This window comes from Ochotona princeps, chromosome 1, assembly GCF_030435755.1.
Source record: "Ochotona princeps isolate mOchPri1 chromosome 1, mOchPri1.hap1, whole genome shotgun sequence".
In the NCBI taxonomy this organism is placed as follows: Eukaryota; Metazoa; Chordata; class Mammalia; order Lagomorpha; family Ochotonidae; genus Ochotona; species Ochotona princeps.
Window position 1 is genome coordinate 128573203 of NC_080832.1, and position 24383 is coordinate 128597585.

A 24383-nucleotide genomic window follows, 5' to 3' on the forward strand; every position below is an offset into this window, starting at 1 on the left:
TTGCAGCTCCTAATAAAAAGGCAAAAGAATGCCTTTGTTCTAGCGTCATAAATTCTCTTTGGCAGATTAGCCCCGTGGGGCCTCAGCCTCTCCAGTGTGCCCAGATTTAGGCTCTTGGTTTCATTCCACCACTGTATCCTTTGCTCTGTGGCTTCCCAGCCTCTCCTCTAGGATGACCCACTAAAAGCGCAAAACCGAAACCTTCCTCTCTGCTATTGCTTCCTCCCATGGTAACGCTTTTTTTTTTTTACATTTTATTATTATTATTATTATCATCATCATTTTGTGATACAGTTCCATATTCCCTGATCCCCTCCCCAATTCCCTCCCCCACCCATCTAGTTCCTTTATATCATTACTAAAGCATAATTCTTCATACACAGCCATATGTCCATCATTGCGGGTATGGACAATGGCATAGTCCAGCATCCTATTGTCAAGATACAGTAAACAGTTGCATCGTAAGTCCATCTTCGTCTGGAAGCAGAAATGCATACTATACTGCATCTTCACATCTGGATGTTAGTCTCCATTTCACAGCTACTGTACATGCCCTTAAATGAAAAGGTATAATACAAAATCAACAATAGCAAGAAAAATAGAAATTTACAATGCCATGAAGTTAAATGACATGTTACTACATATGACAATCTCCATTACACAGCTACTATACATCCCCTTAAATGGAGAGCCACAAAATAATATCAACATCAGGGAGAAAAAAAAAATTTAACAACACCAAGAAGTAAACTAACATGCAATTAAATGACTAATGTGTAGCTGAAGAAATGAAAATCAAGAACCTTCTTGAAGAAAATGATGCCACTGCATGATCTACCAGTCATTGAATGTTTTAATAAACAGAAAGTGTTTTGAAGAGATGAAGCTAACAGAAAACAACAAAACCCATGCGATATAGTTTCCACTGATCTTTGTTGGTGAAGTGTGTCTCCTCCAGACAATAAACAGATGGGTTTTGTTTTTTAATCCAGTCTACTAATTTATGACGTTTGATTGAGCTTAAGCCATTTACATTCAGAGTTTAACATGTGTGGTCCTGTCATTTTAGGAATGGGTTGTTCATTGGTTTAGTCTTCTGTTGTCATTTTACTGGGATGTTCTTCCCATTTGCCTTTGGTTTTGGTAGGTGCTAATCCTCTTCTCTGTGAAGAGAACATTTTGAAGTATCATTTGTAGGGCAGGTTTGGAAGAGGCAAATTCTTTTAACTTTCTTGACTGTGGAAGAATTTTATTTCATTTTCAAAGACAAAAGAAAGCTTTGCTGGATATGTTATCCTAGGCTGACAATTTTTTTTCTTTTAGAATCTGGACTATGTCACTCCATTTTCTTCTTGCCTGTAGAGTTTCCTGTGAGAGATCTCCTGTGAGTTTAATTGGCATTCCTTTATATGTCAATTGATTTTTTTTACGTGCACATTTAAGGATCTTTTCCTTATGTTCAGTTGAAGAGAGCTTGAAGATCATGTGTCTTGGCAAAGATTACTTTTGATCAAGCCAGTTGGGAGTTCTGTGCCCCTCCTGGATCTTGTTTCCCAATTCTTTCTCTAGATTAGGGAAAATTTCCTTTATTATTTCATTGAATACATTTGCAGACTCAGCTTCACTTTCTGCACCTTCTGGGACTCCCAGAACTCTTATATTTGGCCTCTTCGTAGTGTCTTTCAATTCTTGAATACTTCCTTTGGCCTGATTCAGCTCTGCTTCCAGCTCTTTGTTTGCTTCCCCCTGATGACAGAAAATATCTTCCAATTCTGAGATTCTTTCTTGTGCTTGCTTCATTCTATTTTGGAGACTATCCATTGTACTTTCAATTTGCTCTACCATGTTCTTAATTTCTGATATATCAACCTTGATTTGCTTTATTGCTTCCTTAAATTCTTTGAACTCTCGTATGAGCTTCTCATTTTTATCAGAAGCTTTAAAATGAGTCTTATGAATTCTGTGTGCCCCATTTTCTCGATGTCTTCCTCAGTTAACTCTGAGGTTGGCATAGGGCTTTGCTCCTTTGCAGGGGGAGTTTTCAGTAATATTCATTGTGCCTTTGTCTCTTCTTTTGCTCTTGATCATTGTGCTTGTGGTTAGCAGAGTCTTCTCCTTGGGGCAGGTTTCTAAGTTGTGTCACCCACAGGTCTGCAATGCGATTTTACTTGTTGCAGTTGGTACACAATTCTTTGCTTGCAGCCACTTGTGCCACACCCTCCAGCAAGTTCCAGATCTGGGTTCTTATGTTAGATTTCCACCGTGGACTCCACAGCCCCAGCTCCTGGCTCACCGCTCTCCACCTCCTGTGATACCATGCTGAGGCTGCACCGTTGTCTCTGCAACCTTTCTCCCACTTCTGGTTGGAGCAGGACTAGAGAGATACCAGATGTCCTACATAATTAGGTTGTTGGTGGCCCTGATCTTGTCGGAACCTGTTGGACGTTAGGTCTGGGTGCCACACGGACCTATTTTGACCAGTATGATGCCACAGTCGGTATTATTTTCCTGCGGGACCAGTGCAATCCACAGAACTCAGTGAGTTCTCACGAGCTCTGTTGTCCCCTGCAGTCCCAAAGCTATTGCCACAGTGCCCAAAATGGCACCTGATGTACCACCACTACAGTTCTTGATCTGCTGGCCATCAGGTCTGAGGGCTACCTAGACCTGTCTTTGGTGGAACCTGTAGAATGCTGTGTTGCTGCAGTCCACTGAGTCAGAAATGAGTTCACTCTCAGCTCAGCGTATGCTCAGTCCTTTCCCTTGCCTTTGGCTCCTTAGGCAAAATGGCGCCTAATTCAGCTCTAGGGGGCTTACTGGGCTATGAAATCCACTCTGTTCTCGCACTGCCCCTCTGGGATCTGCTGCTCTGTCTCTGCTCCTGGTCAAATCAAACAGACCAGCAGGACGGACAGTTCTTTGTCTGGGTTCACCTCCCAAGCTCCCAGTGAGAGTCCCTTCCCACCTGGTTGCTGGTGGAGTTCTGGCTGCTGGTGGAATTCAGATCACCATTAGCTGAATACCGCTGGAGTATCAGTCACTACTACACCACACCATTGTGTCTGCTGCTTTCCTGTGTCTTTCAGTCTCCAGGTACCCCTCTGCCATTGTTCTGTCTGCTCCTATTTCCTGAAATATGTCCTCTCTGCTTCATCCTGATTAAATGTTTTCCCGTCTGTTTAAACGTGTCCTTTCCCTCTTCCACCATCTTTATTCCAACAACGCTTTTTTTTTTACAAAGATGTATTTATTTATCTATTGGAAAGTCAGATTTACAGAAAGAAGGAGAGACAGAAAGATCTTCCATCCGCTAGTTTACTGTCCAAGTGGCTGCAATGGCTGGAGCTGAGCTGATCCAAAGCCAAGAGCCAGGAACTTCTTCCAGGTCTCCCACAGAAGTGTAGGGTTCCAAGACTTTGGGCCGTCCTTGACTGCTTTCCCAGCAGGGAGCTGGATGGGAAATGGAGCAGCAGGGACACGAACTGGTGCCCATATGGGATCCTGGAGCATGCAAGGTGAGGACTGGCTGCTAGGCTACCGCGCCAGGTCACTCCCATTCCCATGCCTCAGACACACCCAGCCTATTAATATCAGGCAACTTGCATGGTCATCGTTCAATTTTCAAAGTGCACCCACTCTTCCTCTAGACCCAGGATCTCCCAATTCGGACATTTTATGGTTTCCTGGCACTCCAAGCAGGAGGCTTTGTTAGTGTTTGGCGTAACTGACCTCACCCCACAAGGTTTTCTTTTGACTTGGCTGTGTCCTGCGTGATCTCTCTTGTGTCCTTCATGGCCTCACCATCCACACCTGCAGGTCATTTCAGAGACCCAGCTCCAGCCTCCTCCCTCTTTTTCAAGATTTGTTTATTTTTATTGGAAAGAGAGAGACAGAAAGGCATCCTCCCCCAGCTTTGTTTTTAAACATGCTTGCTACTGATGGCTTCTCGTCGCGCCCCACCTGTCAGTTAAGCATCAGGGGCTGTCAAGCGCTTCTCTTCCTGTCGACTGTCCCAGTCCCATTGAACTGCATTCTAGCTCCGGCAGGTGCCATAGGAAGCTCCTTTGAAGAGTCTTTGCTGTTGGCTCCCACTCACAACACATCACTACCATCCTGGGCCTGCGTAGCTGCTACTTCTTTCTAGTTTTAAAGGCACCGTCTGACACAGTGGTTTTTCAGGTTAGTTACTGATCCCGAGGAGACCAGGGTCTGGTGAGGTGCACAATGTCATCTCCTTCTTGATCTATTTTTTAAAAGATTTATTTTATTTTTATTGGAAAGGCAGATATACAGAGAGGAGAGACAGAGAGGAAGATCTTCCGTCCGATGATTCACTCCCCAAGCGGCCGCAATGGCTGGAGCTGAGCCAATCTGAGCTTGGAGCCCAGAGACTCTTCTGGGTCTCCCATGTGGTGCAGGATCCCAAGGCTTTGGGCCATCCTCGACTGCTTTCCCAGGCCACAAGCAGGGAGCTGGATGGGAAGTGGGGCTGCCGGGATTAGAACTGGCGCCCATATGGGATCCCAGTGCATGCAAGGAGAGGACCTTAATCACTATACTATTGTGCCCGGCCCTCTTGATCTATTTTTATCCATCTTTCCACTAACTTGGCTAATACACGCCTAGGATCTTCACCAGTGCTAAATTCTTACATCTACAAAGACAAACAATAGTGTCTGTGATACATACTGGGCACGTGATTCAGGCATCCTGAATCATTCATGTCAGGACCACTGTTAAAATTTTCAGGCCTACAAGAGTAACTTAGTAGATGCCCAATTCATGTTGAGGGAGCAAAATTGCATCGATAGTAGAAAGTGATGGGAGATTGGCCGGTCCCCAGATTCCCATGCCTTTTTTTACTTCCTTTAACTACTGCAGGAGCTCAGCGGTTATGCGTGCATTCCGTGTGACAGCTCCTCTCCATACAGCCTCACTGAGTCGCCCTAGACAAGCACATGCGGGCAGGCCCCGAGCAGTTAGGGTCTGGAGGCAGCGGGCTGACAATCCTGCAGGAACATGCATACTTCTGGCCTCTGTGGCCTGTGATCCCTACTGCCAGCACTGAGCCCTACTCTCTTGCATCTGTCCCACACAAGACACCCACACGCAGTGCCAGTTGGGCGTCCGCATTAACTTAAAATACGCCACTCTGTCCCTTCTTCTACACCGTCCAGTCTTTTTCCCAATATTTGCTTTTCATCCACCTGTATGTGTTATCCATTTTCTTCCAAATTCTAATCTGCTAGCCCAGATTTATGGATGGGGGAGTAACTGGGCGAAATAGTCTCAGTTGGAGCCAATACTCTAAACATAATTCAATTTTTCCAAGTTAGACTAAATTAGATATTAACTGTGATATTATCATGGGCTATTTCTTTTAAATGAACAAAACTGACTTAAGAGACAAAAACTATTGACAATACAAATCGTGATGTTTGCTTTAAAGTCTTTATTTTGAATATAAAAGACAGAAGTCTTCTAGGATATAACAGAGTTCTTTATGTGGAAACATTTTTACAAGTGAAAAAATAAATACCTCTTGGAATAAAGGCTTATATGCGAATATGCGCCATAAAAAAGTAGAGTTTTCATATCTGACAAAATGTCTGTGCAAAGAAACAAATGCATAAACACAGTACTGCTACATTAAGGCAATATGAAAAGTATACTCAGATGTCTCAGTAAAGTGACAGTGTAGGTTTCTAGCTGTAACTCAGCTAGTATTGCACCCGGTAAGGTCGTCAGGGTCTCCCAAGAGCCGAGGAAATCCCGCCAGCTGACCAGCTTTCAAAACGCCCAAGAGGGAGTGGAAAATGAACTGAAGAACGTAGAGAACCAAAAGAAGCAAAACTCCTCTAAAACAGACCGAGGGACAACCCAAAGTCACTACTATAGCGTTTACCTAAGAAAATACTTCAGACAGACAAACGGGAAAGGGGGATGCGCTATGCAGACACCTACGATAAGGCTTTGACGGTTCAGTTCCAGCAAGGCAGCTTGGCCTGGGAAAACTGAGAACAGCCCAGGGGACCTGCGGGAAGCTGCAGCACCCAGCCAAGGGAAATGCTCTCCCACGCCTATCTTAAAATAATGTATTTCACCAACTTAGGAGCCTCCAAGAGTGCTCTGACTACTCCACAGAAATCTGATAACCTAATGGTAGCATTTGATAACCAAAAGGCTGGGCCGCTGGGTGGGGCTGGGGGCAGAGCGTGGGAAGCTGCCCACGGGAGGTTAGCTGCTTCCGCCTAGCCAGATGTTTTGGTTGAACTCAACAACACGGTGGTCAGGTTTTTAAAAGTCTCAAAATTGATCCTGAAAATCCGTTTGCCTTTCCAAGCATGCTCGACTGAGTTATAAAAACAGAAATGACATTAAAATGGCGACTATGTAAGAAAAAGATCTCCTATTAAAAAAATGTCTGGAGTTCCACGACCGTACAAAAAGAACCGAGTAAATTTCATAAAACTCACATTCTTACAAAATCTGCTGCAGGTAGGAAACTTACCTTGGGATACACTGCGGAGATTTATACCACCATTTCCTAAAGAGCACCCCTGTTTTGGGGGAGGGTTTGTGGGGGACTACTTTGCCACTTCACTGACATTACAGGCAATTTTATCTATTCCTTTACTGGATTCCCCCAGAAAGCAAAGTCCAAGGAAACGTGTCCACGTTCCAGGGCTAGTCCCGCCGCTGGGGTCGCTGCTTCCACGCAAGGATGGGTGAGGAGCTATAGTCTTTTTTATTTTTCACTTTTGTGTTTGACACGTCGCATGGCAGATGGATGTTAGGGGATCCATCTCTCTAGGAGTCTAATGGTGAAGAACATGGAGATACGGCAGGTCCAGTCCGTGCCGTAGGCCCGCTCAGATGACGGCGAGATTGAGCAGACTGGTGTGGGTTGGCAGGTACACGTGCTGGACATGTTCCACACGGGACCTGCAGACCGGGCAGGACTGCAAGACAGAAGGCGACAGGCCCTGTTAGACACCTCTGTGGGCCTGGACCCCCGGGCCCCTGCTGCCAGCTATGCCCAGGCTCTTCGGTCAGTGTGTGGCTATAGGTGTTCTGAAGCTTTGATTCGCTAGAAACCTCTGCTTCCTAATGGGTTTGAAAGGTCCTCTTTTACAAGGACTTCAACGTGAGCATGACGAACACACATAAACAGAAAGATATCAATTTGATTTATAAATTCTGAGCAAGGCACAATGAGTACAGTGATGACGTAAGACTTCCATGCATGACGGGCGCTTACTGCAGATTAGCACATCCTAGGTAGAGACTGCGTGGCCTCAGCCCAGCTGCGGTGGGGAGCGGGATGGGGGAGTGGCTCTGCACGTGTGGGCCCTAAGGGGCAACTTGGGCACAGGAGTCACAATGCAACGTGGGCAGGACAAAACAAACCCACGACTGTTCTTGGCAGCGTGAGCCGCTCCTAGGAGGACACGGGTATCCTGTGGGCTCATCATTTATCTCCAAAAACAGCCCTGAAATGAGCAGCTTCCGAAGGACTAGATGTTGTTCAGGGCTGCTTTTACACAAACCCAGAGTGACATTTAGCAAATGCTTCTGAGAAACGAAACCAAATGAAAAAATTATTTTCACAGGAAATCTGAGGTGTGAGAAAGGAAAAAAAAAACCCTATTTACATAGTTACTCTTACTTTTGGGTTTTATTTTCAGCTTGCTCACAAGCAACAGACAATCCAAGAGGGCCCTAGAGGCAAATGCAATCATAATGGAAATTAATTATAAACAGTCTCTGGACAAACAACAAACAACGGATGGATAATTAAGAGTTAATTGTCGCTTGCAGCCTGAAGTACGCTTTCCCTAGTATTTTAGGTAAATAACACAGCCTAGCTCCCTGACCCGCAGACAGTAAGTAGCAGGGTGAAATGCAGGCACCAGGCCTGGACTTCAGTCCTCGGTCAGCCACGAATCAGGTGCACTGCCTTGTCGATCTAAGCGCTGTTCCCTGAACACGAGCAGAGCCAGTGATCTAGGCTTCTTTTGCTGCTGGGAACAGCAAGCTCACCCAGGAACAGCCCCAGCGAGCCACGACTCTGGGCGTTCTCGCTGCCTGTGCCCCAGTGCTAGCGGGCACGGTGCGGGCCTCACCTGCAGCTGGGCGGCGCAGCTCTCGCAGCACACAGTGTGGCCGCAGGGACAGAAGGTGGAGTTGATCTCCTCCTCACAGCACACCATGCACAGCATGGCCTCCTTCAGCTTGCGCAGCTTCTCCTGCAGCGCCCGCGTCTGCTGGCAGCTGAGGCCCTCGCAGCTGCTGCAGTTTATGCTGCTCTCGGAGGACTTCAGCGGGGAGCTGGGAGGGCTCTGGTCACTGCGCGACATGAGGTCCACAACGCCCGCATTGTACAGGGCCCTCCTGGCGTGGTCGTACACCTCCTTGGATGTTCTTCTAATATCGAAGACGTACTTCTTGCCCAGGTTGATGTTTTCATTCAGAAACAGAGACGCCAGGTGGCCCTTCAGGTCGCGACTGTACTGCATCATGACGGCGCTGGTCACTGTGTCACACCTGCGAGGGGTTAAGCAGTGGTCACTTTACCACCAGGGAGTCCAAGCAGCTCCCTGACACAGATCCCCAGAATACCTCCAACAGAGCAGCTGCAAATACAGGGGGCAGGAGCCAGGCAGCCCAGTCCCTCTTCCTGGATATGAGTGAGAGCCCTAAGGAGCTTTGGAGGGGAAAGGTCACTTTTCTCTGGAGCCTTGACCTTCCTGTTTAAATGTCTACCAGTTCTCTATTCTGTGGAGCTGTCTGAACAGAAGACATTTTAAGACAGTCCACCAACTAGATTTTTTGGGTAGAGCTGTGCCAATATCTGAGCCCAACTCAACTTGGCTTTATAAAAGCAAGCACCCCATGAGGCGAGGTCATCAATAATCTGTTCAAAAGATCCTTGCTGTGTATGCTGGGAGGAATTAGGGCAACAACTCTCCCAGCCCGGTGGGGGGACTGGCCCGGGCCATCATGCTGCTGGGACAGGGCAGAGTGGCAGTGGCGAGGCCCAGGCACCCAGGGCTGTCTCAGGGCTGCAGCGGGAAGGAGCTGAGAGACCAGCAGGGAAGAGTGCATAGCAGCGCCCACGTGTGCTTCCTGAGTGTAAGGACTCAAGCGTCGCTGACACGCAGCAGCAGCCCACTTCTGATCCTAGGTAAAAGTCCTGGACACAGGACTGTACATCGCTGCAGAAACCTGCCTCTCACACAAACGGTAGAGCTGCGATGCCAGCGCCCCGAGCCCAGAGCGGTACGTGCCTGTAGAAAGCGTGCGTTTCTGTGATGGCGCGGTAGAGCCCGCTGGCCGCCCTCGTGCTGATCATCTTAAACAGGAGCACGATGCTGTTCCCGGACTCCTTGGTGACCGTCAAGTACACGTTCTTTCCTGACTGCGTGGCCATCTGCACCACAGGATAAGCTATCCTGCAAGATGGGGAAGAGTGAGCATGCCCAGAAGGTGTGATTTACCACAATGCGTGCTTCTCTATAAGGTCCTTCTTTGTTCCTACCCAGCTGGACAATGAGATACTTAATCTGAAGGTGACCTATGACCGCCTAGGCCATCCTGGAACCCTCTCCCTGCGTTACACAGGCATTCAGGAGAGCAGCTTTGTAATCTGGGGTTCAACAGGTCGGTGGAAAATGTGTGTTACAAAAATTCATGTCATTTCCAATTTTTTTTTTTTTTGCACCAAGATAAACTTATCTTTTAATTCTCTCCAAGGACTTTATGAAATAACTGACTATGAAAAGTGCTGGAGTAAGTCTGGGTGCACGCGGAGGTCAATTTGGAGATTCTACTGCCTCCCTTGACGGTTGTCTCAGGCCACAAGCAGGGAGCTGAGTTAGCATTTTAACAAACAACTATTAGGCACATACCAAAATGAAGCATTCAGCTCAGGGCAGCCCTCTCCATCATTTTTGTTCTTGCAACAGACAGCTATAGACACACAGATGTGCTGAGACCTAAAACCCCTCAGGACCTGGGTACCTGTTAATTGGGCTGAAGTCTTCTTTGCAGATGGAGATGCCTTCGGGGCCCACCCCAATGAGGAGCTTCTGTCCCTCACTGTCCCTCACAGAATGCCACTCGATGCCATAGTTCTCCATGGCTGACACGATCTGCAGAACCTGGTACTCCACCGAGGCCTGGCTGGTCCCCTCCAGCTCCTTATGCTTGGCCACGATGCTATAGGGGAGCGGGAAGGCAGAGTTACGCAGGCAGCTAAATCAGACACTGCTTGGAGACGGCGCAATGCTCCCTGGTGAATTAAGTGAACTCTGTGGTCTATGAGAATCAGAAGATCCTAAAACTCTAGTTTCATTTATTTAGCAAATTCATTACAAAACACTCTTTTAAAACATTCGTCGAGAACTAGACTTTCAAATACTCAGTAATATTCAGTAGAAACATTATGCAGAACTTTGGGCAGGTTGGATAAGAGTGATTTGGAAGAAAAGTTAGTTGGAAAAAAAAAAACCCTCGAGAAACCCACAGACTGTGTGAGGGTCTCTCACGCCTTCGTCTACACACACACGTTTTCAACTCTAGCACTCCAACAGCAGCCTCACCTGTTCAGGGCCGAGCTGGAGAGCTCCTTGGCGCACAGCTCCTCGTAGCTGTACTTGGCAGTGTTCTGGTTGTAGTCCCCGAACTTGGTCTGGGCCAGCAGGGCGCAGAGCTCCACTGCCTGCTCCGGCGAACAGGGCAGATGGCCGGCCAAGAGGGCCTCCTTGATGTGCAAGAAGAAGATATGCCTGCAAAGCAAGGTGACAATGAAGACTGAGCTCGGTCGGGTGTGGCTGGCTACCACCACGTTCCACCTGTTCAGCAATGTTACACTTTTCAGGAAAAAGACTGGAGCAAGTTATAAAGTCACATGGACAATGCCTGAAGAACTCTGATTCCCACCTACCTGCTCCCTGCCAATGAACATTAAGGCAAAGAAAGTTTAAAGACTAAGTTTCTCCGGGAAAAAACTATAAGTCAAACACATCTTATTAAGTTTGGCACCAGGTCATACATAACATGGGTACACAAGCTTCTGCATTGTACAGTTCTAAAAATCATTTGATTCAGAAGAAAAAAAAAGAAGAAGAAAAACCCTTGTTTTTTTCTTTTTGTCTTTTACAGAGAGGAGGATAGACAGAGAGGAAGATCTTCCATCTGATGATTCACTCCCCAAGCAGCCACAATGGCTGGATCTGAGCCAATCCAAAGCCAGGAGCCCTGAGACTCTTCTGGGTCTCTCATATGGGTGCAGGGTCCCAAGGCTTTGGGTTGTCATTGACTGCTTTCCCAGGCCACAAGCAGGGAGCTGGATGGGAAGCGGGGCTGCAGGGATTAGAATTGGCGCCCATATGGGATCCCAGCGCATGCAAGGCAAGGACTTTAGTTGCTAGGCTATTGCACCAGGCCCCAAACCCTTGATCTTAATGTGGATTCTCATTGATCTAAAGGAACTCTGAGAGTCTGATGAGACTCTCGCAGTACCTCCAACATCCCCATTTCCTCAGTCTGGCCGGAGTCTACCTGCTGGCAGCAGGCACCACCTTGATACCCTCTAGCCCCTCGGCTGGTTTGAGACTACGGTCATCATTTCCCTACCTAAATCCACTTCTCCCAGTGGAAACCGTTACAGGCTGCACACTGTCTTCGGAGCTGTGCTCTCCTGTGACTCTGGGAGAGGCCACCTTACAGCTCTTTGACTCCCATCCAAAGGCATCACTCCACTGCTCAGAATCCCTCAAGGGCTTCCTCTTGTGGGTGGCAGCTTGAACTCGGGAGGTGTGCAGAGTCTGGCCCCGCCCCTTGGACCCATCTGCGCCCTCGCCCCACCTTCACACCATCTGTTCTCCCTGGAGGCACGCCTGGCTGCTGTGCGGCCTTGCTGTGCCCGCTGCCCTGAGGGCCTCGCTCCCAGCCTCCTCAGGCGGCTAGCCTTACATCTATGTGGCCTATACTCGCTCTCCAGTACAGGAGGTACGTGACATAACAGCAGCCACGTGGGCTGCACACACTAACAGCAAGCATCTGTGACATCCTTGGGCTCCACAAGTGCGCATCAAGTTGCCTATCGTGGTCTGTGATGAGCTTATACTACAACCTGGGTTTCATTCTCTTCCAGCCTGTCCTAACTGTACACAAGGCTGAAAGGAACTGAAAGGTATACCTAGGAACTCAGGAAAAATCCAGGTAGCGTCTGTGTTGCCTCCAAGTCTGAAGAGAGAATCTAAACGTGGGGACAGACTGGTCCAGGTGATTAAATTTGTCTCTGGAAAATGCCAAGTTGCAGCCTACCGTTGATGGCTCGTGATGGCCTGACACAGGCTGACAAGCTGCTAGGAGTGGGTGACTCAGGGCCACTAGTGATGCCCACTCTGGCCAAGTGGCCTTCGCTTCAGTCCTCTACACTGTTTCTGCACAGTCAGCCCTCCATGGCCACACAGTTCCAAAGTCACACATTCAATTGAAGGTCAAAAATAAAATTTATACAGTTCGTCTGAACTAGGACAGGCAGAGACGTCTTCCTCCTTGTTATCATTCCCTGAATGTTGGAGTTGTCACAGTGTTTTTGTTGTGTTAGGTATTATAAGTACGGCTGTGGGAGGCCCTGCCTGGGTCACATGTAAATATTGCAGCATCTTATGTGAGGCACCGGAACCACTACGTAGTTCCCTGAAGCAAATTCCCTGTGGATCCCCAGGGGTCACGGCGTGCCATGCTGTGTGGGAAAGGGTGGGAAGGGAAAGGAGGGGCAGGTGTGGCCTCCCGGAGACAGCAGGGAGTCTCAAACAAGAGCTACTCATCCTCCTTAAACAGGCAAGTGCTTCAGCCCAATCTTTTGTGTCTTTGATAGTGACAGAAATAATGAGGGATGGTGAAACCTCCAAAGAGTGTGCTCCCCTCAAGGCTTCCGTAAAGAAACCACAGCCAGCATGCTCAACGGCCCGGGAGGATAAACATGGCTGTTGTTAACCCAAACATCTGCAAGTCTTTAAAGTGTTTCTGACACAGGGCTAAGCTGAGGAGCGGGCCTCTGTCGGGGCCAAGAACTCGCCAAGGAAATCATGGGGCTTGGAAGGGTGATGGGAGGACTGAGGCTGAGCACCCTCCTATGCCTGATGCTTCCGGTTGGCTGGGCCACCCCCCCACTCGCCAGGTGCTCCGTAGCCATGGTGACCTCGCCCCTGCCTCTGCCTTCGATCAGTGGGCGGTGTGTGATTAGAAAGCTGCTTGCTCGAGACACCATGTGCCCAGACGTTCAGGTGATCTCCCAAGCTAAGCCTTGCCTGTGTAATGACCACGTGTTATTGTGTGTGTAAAAAGCCTCTCAACTTGTTTTGCAACTGGGGAGTCAGAAGCCACTTCCTGTTTTAAGAAGTGGTCGGTGAAACAAGTTTCAAAATCGATGCCAGTTCCAAGCTCGTGCTCACTGCTGGAGAAGCAGCTTCCGAGACCAGAGCTAAGAGGCAGTCACCAACTGTAAACAGGGGTGGGCAGCCTGGGGGGAAGCGGGGAGCTGAGCCTCTCTGGCAGGTGGGGCACCAGGCGAGAGGGGGCGGGGCCAGTGCAGCTGGCCTGCTCCACGCACCCCTTCTACTCCGGACTACCAGGCCTGCAAGAATCCCCTCCTCACAGCTCATGGAAACTTTCCCACAGGCCCTCGCTTCATCTGGAGGTTTCACAGCGATAAGGCAACCTTTTTCAGTCTGGGTTTATAAGGTGGACATGTCTGGTGGTTCCTCTGTGGACAGAATTAGCCTTTTAAGACAAATGAACGCATTCCTATGAAGAGACCAGGGGCAAGCTGGCAGGGTGTGTGTGTGTGTATGTGTGAGAGAGAGAGAGACAGACAGAGAGACAGAGAGAAAGTCCCTGCTCTCTAGGAGAATGGCAAGGGGGGAAGTCCCTGCTCTCTAGCACGACATAGAGTCACAGCCATGAGGAGGGTGGCATGGTTCCAACAAGGATTCCGACAGTGGCGCAACGCACTGGCTTTTAGCGCAGTGTTTTCTCCTATTTCCCCTCTCAAGATCTGGTCCTAGATTTGCCTTCTCCTTTTCAGTGAAATGGGTGAAAGGTTGCCAGTGGTAAGCAACCCAGCAGATGTGGTGAGCGAGGAGGATGACATAACTAATTCAATACAGGATACACCCTACAACCACTGACAGGAAAAAAACTTTGGGAACAACTGTCATCTTTGTCCTAAGCAAATGTCTGTGCGCATGTCCTCTAGGGACTTCAGTTAAAACATTCTTCAGGTTTTGTTGTGAAATTTATTCTTTAAAAAGGTTCACTTGGGCCTGGTGTGGTAGCTAAAGTGCTTGTCCTGCATGCGCTGGGATCCCACATGGGTGCCAGTTTGTGTCCTGGCTACTACACTTCCCGTCCAGTTCCCTGCTTGTGGCCTGGGAAAGCAGTAGAAGACGGCCCAAAGTCCTGGGACCCTGAGCCCGCATGGGAGACCCCGAAGAAGCTTCAGGCTCCTGGCTTTGGACTGGCTCAGTTCCAGCTGTCACGGCCACTTGGGGAGTGAACTAGCGGACTGAAGACCTTTTTCTTTGTCTCTCCTCTCTGTAAACCTGCCTTTCCAATATAAATAAATAGATAAAGTATTACCCAGTTACTAAGCAGGTGGATAGTTTCAGTATATGGACCACACTTCGGGGACCCAAGGCGGAACATTTGGGTCACTTGTGGCCCTGGCATTGTACAGTAAGTAAACAATATGGGGGTTGGGAGGCAGCTTTGCAGGGCTGTGTCAAATCTCAATTTTGTACTCTAAAGATACGGTTTTCAGGGTCTGCAAATAGTGATGGCTCAACTGGCCAATCCTTTCTTTACAAATGCCAGGATCCCATATGGGTGCCGGTTCATGTAGCAGCAGCTCCACTTCCCATCCAGCCCCTTGTCTGTAGTCTAGGAAGGCAGCTAAGGATGGCCCACAGCCTTGGGACCCTGCACGCAGAAGCTCAGCTCTTGCATTTGAGTGAACCAGCAGATGGAGGATCTCTGTATCTCCTTCTTTCTGTAAGTCTGCCTTTCCAACAAAAATAAATAAAATAAAATAAAATCCTGTTTCTGAGTATTTCAAATTCTCTTTTTGAAAAATGAATTCTCCTGGCAATGTTGAGGCACAAAGTAGTTCATTTATCTCTTAAACACAGTGACCACAGACCTCAGTTCTGACTGTGGCTCGGCCAGCAGCCAGGACCCAGGACAGTCTTGCTCCAGACTCCCCCTCCTCTCCACTCTCTGTGCATCTTACCAGCCATGCTGTGTGTGTGTGTATGTATGTGTGTCTGCAGGGCTCTTCATGACAAATGTAAAGTGACAAATCCAGACTCATAATTACACCTGAGATTTATGTAACTAACCTAAAATATCTTTAAAATGGCAGAGTAGCTGCTTTAAAAAAAAACAACAAAACACCTCCTAGTTAGCAGTAGTGGAACTTTCTGTGAGAAGCTGTCCTGAGGCTGGCTGGTGGTGGAGAGCAAGGGGGCGGGGCACAGGGAACCCTGCTCTCCAGGTCAGACCCCTACACCTGGATCACAGAGCCGCATCCCTCCAGCGACTCACTTAGCCATGTCACTGTATTTTAAACTAAAGTCTGACTGCTAAGTTATACTTAAAAACAATCATATGAAGGTCATGAGAGGGTTTTTTTGGGGGAAGGGGCAGGGGAGGAAGGTATTACTATCTTAAATTTCAGCAAAACAAAAATCAATTCAAGATGGATTATATAACATTGTAAAAGCTAAAAGCACAATGCTTTAAAAGCTCAACATGACCAGGGCATAGCAAAGGCTTTTTAGGATACAATCAGCAAAGAAACAATTACAAAAGCAAAGAAAACGTATAAGCTAGATTTCACTAAAATTGAAAACTTTCTACCCACTAAAGGACATCAGGCAAACAGGCAAGCTACAAGAGGAAATACATTTATACAGCACACATCTGACAAAGATCTGGTACCTAGGAAATCTGGAGAATTCGTGCAACCCAAACAGTGAAACTGGGTCCACGACTTGATAGATCCTTCACACACATGGAAGGCCCCCATGCACATGAAAACACGTGTAATGCAATCAATCATCAGAGAGATGTAAACTGAAGCTCCCACAGGCCTGAGGAGGGGCTGGGGGGAATTGGACTCTCCTCCTTTCCTTACAGAGTACAGAACAGTGGGACTGCTTTGGGAGCAGGTCTGGCAGCAAGTTATAAAACTGAATCATGACCTGCTCTGCCACCCAGCTTTACTATTCTCAGGGATTTACTTAAGAGAAATGAAGACACATGTGTCTGCAAAGAAAGATTTGGAAGAGGGTCCATAGCAACTTGGTTTCGGCAAGCTGGAAAACAGGTGTTTTCAATAGGAAGCTGGAAGAACATCATCCAGAAGAGCCATGGACGCAGACAGAAGTGTACACCCTGCCAGACTCCACAAGCACAACGCTGAACATGCACACCTTGGAATCTATGGTGGAAAACATGCCACAGTGGTTGTGGAGTGGGGAGGAAAGGTGGGGTATGAATATCAGGGAGGAGGGAACTTTCTGGAGGGATGGCCATGATCCAAATCTTGATAACAGTTTTGTTAGAACAAGCAAATCCTTCTGTCAAAATTCTTCCAATAGTATACTTAGGATTGGCACGTTTCATTATACATAACTTTTTACATCAAAAGAAAAAAGCAAACTGTAAGCAAACACTGAGTTCTAGTTATTGACATGTGTCCTGAAGTATGGGAGCAAAATGTATTAATGCACATCTTACTTAAGTACATCAAAAAGACTGATAGGGGTGTAGATGGGTTGGTAAGTAGTGTAACAAAGCCAAGTAGACTAGTTATAGTAGAATGTACATATGAGTATACAGGTATTCAATCTTCAACTTTTCTGCCTGTGTGAAAATTCTCCCAATAAGTGGTTCAGACACACACACACCAGTGCAAATTCTGTATGGCTACATCTAAAAGGAATCAGCAAACCCATGCATGGAGGGCTTACAACTGGGAAACTTGACTCAGCCAGGTCATTTCTTAGTCAGGTCTCCACTGCAGTGAAGCAACTGTTGTGCTGCAATAGGTGAATTGTTTACCGGCAACTCTAGCATCCTGTGCAGGTGACAGGTCCAGTCCTGGCCAGTCAGCTTCCAATCTAGTTCCCTGCTAATGTGCCAGGGACTTGGGCCTTTGCTACATGATTGGGCCACCTGGATGGAGTTCCAGGCCCAGACCTAACTGCTATGGCCTTTTACGGAGTGAAGCAGCAGATGGAAGCTTTCTCTTTCTCCCTGTGATTCTTTCAAATAAACCTTCTTCTTTTTTTTTTTTTAATCTTCTCAATGCCCCAAGCAAAATGAGAATCATTGATGGAAAAGTTCCTCCTTAGGATCTAAGGCAGATAAAAGTTACGAGGGAAGGGAATTCCTAATTTCAAAATTGATTATGACCCATGCCAGAAGAATACCACATGTTAAAAGCATAAAATCTGCACTTGTAAAACATGCTCATCGACACATAGCAGGTGGCTATGTACACCATCCAGGCCATGCTAGACTCAAAACTGTTAACTATAATCTTGTCTCATGCAGATTTACCCTGCCCTCCGGGGAAGATGAAGGCATTCTCAGACCCAATCACCTCTTAAACTACCTGTAATATGAGTTTCTTGCCTGATCTTGCTCCTGCTACACAAGAGGGCAGGGACCAGGTATAACGAACACATCTGGTGTGTCCTGCAGCTGCTCCACATGGGGTCACCCTGAAGCTGGCCCCAACTGCTTCCAAATACTCAGATTTCATGTGTCATTTGATGACTTTTTTTAAATGCTATTTGAGTACTTGATGCAACTACGTAAGTATCAGAAATTCCAGGAGTCTGAACAAGCCCAGGTGAGTTCCTTGGCTAGAATGCATGTGTGTGTGTGCGTGTGTGTGTGTATTTTAACATAGACATCCCGTAGTCTCAACAGAAGTAAAAACTCAATGAAATGAAACGAAATACTGTCTTTTGAAATAATGTACACACGTCTTTTTATCTTTTCACTTTCCCAGGGCTTATTTTGTGGTTGGACATGTTTAAAAAAACAAAAAACAAAAAACAAAACTAGCACTTGATTCTTAGGCCTATGCCTGATAGGCTGATCGTAAGTGACACTTTAATCGTGGACAGCCAATGCAGAATCAGCACCCTCGGAGCTTCCTCAACCTGAACCTCTCGAAGAAAAATCACCGACACGGGCCAAGGTCTGAGACTTGGGACAGGACTTAGGCACAGCCTTGGCCTAAAGCAATTCAGCTGAGTTGAGCTTACTGTATTTGCCCAGAGTTTGCACGTTGCATCTGCTGTCAGAACATAAATAATGCCACTTCTCCCGTTTCTAAAAGTCTGCAGCATTTTTGTTGTTGTTGTTTTTGTTGGGAGGCAAGGAAATACTGGGTTAATAAATATTTAGGACTATGCATTTTCTAAACTTAGCTGAACTGATGCTTTAGCTGGAAAACACTTAACCATACAAAGCGCAGGCCAGTGGGCGTTCATGCTAGAAAGGAACTAACGGGAACTGGCACTGTGGCATAGTAAGTAAAAACCACCACCTAGGGCGCCAGCATGCCATGTGTGATGGTTTGAGTCCCAGCTGTTCCACTTCTGAGCCAGCTCCCTGCTAAAGCACCTTGGACAGCAGTGGAGCACGGTCCATATGTTTGGGCCCCTGCACCCACATGGGAGACCAGGAAAAAGCTCCAGGCTCCTGGCTTCAGACAGTTTCACCTGTTGCAGCCACTTGGGGAATGAACCAGCAGATCCAAGATCTCTCTATCTCCCCCTCTCTAGCTGCCTTTCAAGTAAGTCAATAATCTTTTAAAAAAAAAAAAAAAAAAAAAGCATAGTGTGGTAGCCTAGTGCCTAAAGTCCTTGCTTGGCAAGCACTGAGATACCATATAGGTGCCGATTCACGTCCCGGCTGCTCCAATTGCCATCCAGCTCCCTGCTTGTGGTCTGGGAAAGCAGTTGAGGATGACTCAAATCCTTGGGACCCTGCAACCACAAGGGAGACCCAGAAGAGGCTCCTGGCTCCTGGCTTTGGATAGGCTCAGCACCAGCCATTGCAGCCACTTAGAGAGTGAACCAGCAGATGGAAGATCTTTCTCTCTGTCTCTCCTTCCCTATGTAGATCTCACTTTCCAATAAAAATAACTAAATCTTAAAAAAGAGAGTGAGAGAAAGGAATTAATAGTCACAGAATATCTGGCATGAGGTGCAAGGGATGAAAGCAAGCAAAAGAACTCCAAGCACAGACCAAGTTCCAAACAGGATAAAACCACTAACATATATTTTTAATGGTGAGATTTGAGGCACTCTCAACTCTTCAGTTTATACAAGCAAACTGAAAGAAAAAATCTGCAAGAAATATCAGTTTGCTCCATTTTTATTTACACATTTTTCTAGTTCATTCAACAGGAAATTGTGCACCGGGTAAAGTACAATGCTTTAATAGTTCCCTGTGTAACAGGACTTAGATGATTAGACTGACAACAAATAGACTGCTGCTGAAGTAAATGTAGTGTTATTAAGTCACTTGATACTACGAAGGAGACAGCGAGGTCAGGAGGGTGGCAGGGAGCTCGTCCTGTATTCCTATCATGGAAATGTGGAGGGCATGCAACCTCTAGGCTTACATCATTTCTGGGAATCTCTGTATGGCGGGGGGGGAGTGTTTTCTGGGAAAGGGGAGTCGGGTCTGAGTGAGCCTTCACTGAGCCAGACTGTCCCTCGCAGAGGCCACAGAACTGTATGAGCTCTGGTCAAGTCAGGAGAAACAAGACTGTGTTGGCAGTGGGTGGGAATAATTACCACTGTGATGATTAAGTACAGACTTCTCTAATCTCTGGTTGTGAAAATGTTGACAAAATCCAATCTGAATTGCTGTGAATAACTGCAAAGCCATTGAAAGGCAAGAATTTCCAAGATGATTATTTTACAGCTACTTTCAGAATGCATCAATTTGTTTCACTTTTTGTTTCAATCCACAGCCTGGCAAACATCTGCTGAAAATACCTGCTGCCGCCAGCTCTAAGAACACGCCAGCTGAGTGTGAAAAACATCCCCACCCTCCCCAACCCCTCTGCATGTGGCAGGGCCCCCATTTGAGGAGCCAGGCTCATGATCCGGGGAGCAGAATCAAATTTAAAAGGAGGCCAAATCAGAGACCAGATGAACTTTTCCTCTCTGCTGGCCCAGGCAGACATCTGGCATATCTTTGTATCTTCGGAGCTAGTCAGGAAAGCAACACACAGACAGAGCAGAAGCAAGCAGTAAGGATGCTAAGAAGCTATTGCTGGGGGTGGGGGGGAGCTCTTTTCTGGGGTTTTCAATGGAGGAGGAGAGGAAATCCAGTCTTGGGGGAGATGGTACAGTGACACAGGGCTTTCACCTGGCCCTCGGGCCTGTCCTGCCACAAACAGGCCTTCCTAGCTGCCATCCTCCTAGCGGCCCCTCTAATCTGATGTGAACTAGTGTGTTAACGGCTCCTAGTTAGGCCAGCTCCACTGTGAGCTGGCTGCTTTAATTGTCCACAGAGGACAACTTTGCCAGGTTAGTTCAGCACCATTTAATAAACTGTCCAGACACTTGCAGTATACTAAATGCACCCTTATGACTTGCTTTAGCAGAAAATTCACCTCTTATAACTAGGCTGTCAAAGTCAAGTTGACTCACTACAGAAACAGACCTGTTGTATATTCATAGCATCCTGTATAAATACTGTATAACAAATCAAAAGTATATCAACCAGCTTTATTACATTATTTTGTTCTATGGTATTATGCATATAAAAACAATGGTAATTATATGCTGGACCCATTCAAATTCCCATGTACTCATTTAAAGGTACAAATGCTAATAATATGTTGTCTAGGTACTAAAGCAGAATGCTAAATAAACCTTAAATGGCATTTTCCTATAGTTTGATATTTCAGCCAACTCCATAAAAACAATTAAAATTCAGCAACATATTATAACCCTAAAATGAAACACCTTTCAACAATCAATTAAAATGACCTGGTTGAAGTACATATATGTTTGAGTGCAATCAGCCACGAATGTCACAGACTCAGAGGAAACTAAGAGAAGAAAAACCCAGATAGGAAATTTGATTCAAGTTCTAATTCATAAAATGCCTCTGTTCCTGGCATGAATAAAATGAAATGGACACCAGGTTATTAACCCAATTACAGGAAAGCCCAGGGAGACCATCTAGTCAGTAGCTACAAAGTCTGACTGCATACACAGTACAAACATGCCATGCCTTCCTCACCTCCACTGTCAAAGCAAAGTATGTGGACCTCCAAGCTTGTGCAGATCCATAAAAACAAAAAAAAAACAAATTAATGCCATCAAAACCGGGCTGTATCCGGTAGCCCTGATAAGACTGCAAATCATAACGATCATTCCAGTATGTTCTACTGTATATACTTTTTTCGTTTATACTCTATTGCAAGTGATAGCAGTGACGTGTCAAGTAGAAACTTTCACAAATCAGTTTAGAGGAAAAAAAAAAGCCCATTTTGATTAATATAGACCGCTGCAATATCCTTACGCCTGCAGTCACTAAAATATTTTGCAAGACATTTTCAAGAGCACCCAAAATGCAATATGCCAGCTTCCTTCAGACATTTTTGTCTATCTCTTAAAGTAGAAAAGTGTTTCAAATGTGTTTCTATCAGTTCTTTGGTAAACCAAAGAACCCAACATGCTTAAAAATCCCTCCAGGATACCGTTCAGTCATCATTATTCAAAATTTTCAGAATCACATTTTCCACATGCATGGCAGATTTCCAAGGCAAAAGATTATGATAAACATTAGAGCTTAGTTCCAAGTTTGCTGTTTTTAAAAGCAACCATTTCTCTTTTTCTTTTTTCTGTTTTGGACATGCCATGGTTAAGACTGAAGTCCTGCATTTCAGCAACAAATATGAAACATAACTTTCCTTGTTTCCCTGATCCTTGAGAAAAACAGCGAGCAGTGCTGAGGAGTGCACAGTTTTGGTGGGGGGTGGGGTGGATGGTGGAGAGGGAGAGAGAGAGAAAGAGAAAGAGAGAGAAAAGTTTTTCAGGAAGGAGGGAGAGAGAAACTCAACAACCCTGTGTGGGTTGGGTTAGTTACTGCAGCCTTAAGAGTTTGAAAACTTGCAAAGTTTGTGCAAAGTCAGAGTTTCTGCTGCATACTGTAATCTGACACTAGCTGAAGAAGTTGACCAAGTTTAAGTAACCCAAGAGGCACGCTTCCTGCTTTCTGTTAGACGTCCACAATGACCTACAGTAACACTGTCGAGCCGAGGTTACTATCGGGCACTGGATGCTGCTATCAGCAACTCAGTAGGGCAGGTTTTTTTCTTTCTGGTTCTTTTATAATTCAAAAATAATTATTTTTTCAATGTTACCATGAACTCAGGGGTTTGTGGGAAGGCCACCCTGCTCTCCCATGAAGTCTCTGAAGATAGGAGATGGAAAACGCACGCAGGCCAACTGCACAGCGTCCCCTTCATGTCAACAAAAGGGCAGTGCGCTCCAGGACAGGAGGTATGCAGGGGCCCCAAACATGCTGGCCTGGTGAACACTGCCGGGAGGCCGCACCAGAACCCCAGGCGGACCTGATGTTGGTGGACGGGAGTGTTACTTTACCTAGTCTGCTCCTGTAAGATGAGATGAGGCTCCACGAAGAACTTGACTCTCAGTTTAAGCCTGTAAGGGGCAAGCCCATCCATCTGCTGGGAGATCCGGTTTCTCAGGTTCAGCCATAAACTTTCACCTTTGCTACCGGTAAACTGCAGTCCAAAATAGTCAACTTCTATGATGCCCAGTCGCCTGCACACCTGAAGTGAAAAACAAAAATAAAAACAAGGCCGTGGGGATGAGCAAAGAGACCTGTGATCCGAGGAAACTCAGGGCTGAAGGCTGCCACAAGCGTTGTGACAAAACCCACGGGTTGCTACAATGCTTGCTGGTGATGCCAACTGCTGGCTGGCTACAGCAGGCAGCCCTGTCCTCCTGTCCCTTAGCCTCTAGGGCACTCCTCAAAAGCAGGGGGTATGGACAGCACATTTTCTTTCTGATTCTGCTCACCGGAACTCCCTCCACCAGCACAGACTGCACAGCGGATTCTGCAGCTTATTATCTGGATAGCTTTAACCATCTGGACTCCAAACACACAAACGCACAGTGGCGAAACATGCCACAAGTGTCAGCTGAGCTTCGCATGTGGCTCTCCGGAACATCTTCCACAGCCAGAGGGGTGCAGTGTCCCTGGGATCAAATATACTACCTGCCTCCGGAGCTAGGCACGGTCTGCGCCGTTTCCCCTCACTCTGGAAGGAAACGCACGAGCTTCGACAGCCCAGCAGGTGATCAACAACCAGAGTCCTGCAAATCCAGAGGAGGTCAATGGTCTACAGGAGACAACAGCTCCTGGTGTGCCCCAGGAAGCCAGAGGACCCAAGGCCTGAGATCGGGTCCAGTCACTCCTTTCTGGGGACGTGGGTGGCATCGCAAGGACCCCACGGTGTGTGTGTGATCACGCACACACCTGCGGCAGGTGTGCAAGCCGCCTTCCTCTGCCCAAAGTGCGGGCTTTGCTTAGGGGGATGCTCGGTGGCTGTGCCTGCGCCCTAGCGCCAGCGGGAACTGGGGGGGGGGGGGGTTACCCAAGGCGCCTGTTCTTAGCATTTCGCCCCCATACCTCCACCACCACCACCACCACCACTACCCCCCTCGCTCGCGCTGCAAGCCCTCAGGGAGGACGAGGAGCTATGCCCGGAGCTGCCGCTGCAGCGCCGCGGGGAGCCCCTGGCAGGCGGCGCTCAGGGGACGCCCGGCCCCGGCTTCGAGGCCCATGGGCCTCGGGAGACCAACCGGAGACTCCCCCTCCCTGGCCTGGGCGCCTGACCTGGTTGAGGCAGTCCTCGCCGTTGGCTTTGGCCTCCACCTCCACCTCCATCAGCACCGCGTCCGGCCTCGTCACATAGCACAGCATGGCTGGGGCCGCCACCGCTGCTGCCACACAGCCGCCTCCTCTTTGGTGTATACACCGGGGGGGATGGTGGGATGCCGCCTGGCTGAGAGCTCGCACCCAGCGCCGGGCTAGGCGAGGGCTGACCCTAGAGGGGGCCGCAGACCGACGCCCGCCCTGCGCCCGCAGCTCCGGCCCCGCCACCCCCGCTCGCGTGGCCGCCTGCCCGCCAGCCCCAGCCGGCCCCGGTGCTCCGCGGCGGCGCCGCACTCCAGCAGCCGACTGCCTGCGCGGCGACCGGGACTCCTCGGATATAGCGACCCCGCCCCTCC

At 47.7% G+C, this 24383-nt stretch overlaps 1 protein-coding gene across 1 annotated transcript; it reads right to left on the reverse strand.

Moving 5' to 3' along the window:
- Positions 1-5432: 5432 nt before the first annotated feature.
- Positions 5433-24331, reverse strand: MYLIP (myosin regulatory light chain interacting protein). The gene is made up of 7 exons (XM_004593104.2): positions 23989-24331; positions 22728-22918; positions 10605-10790; positions 10024-10221; positions 9291-9455; positions 8127-8547; positions 5433-6962 (listed from the first exon to the last, which is right to left on the reverse strand). Exons 1-7 carry the CDS (start codon positions 24073-24075, stop codon positions 6873-6875), a joined length of 1338 nt encoding a protein of 445 aa, XP_004593161.2. The 5' UTR covers positions 24076-24331; the 3' UTR covers positions 5433-6872.
- Between the last annotated feature and the right edge of the window lie 52 nt (positions 24332-24383).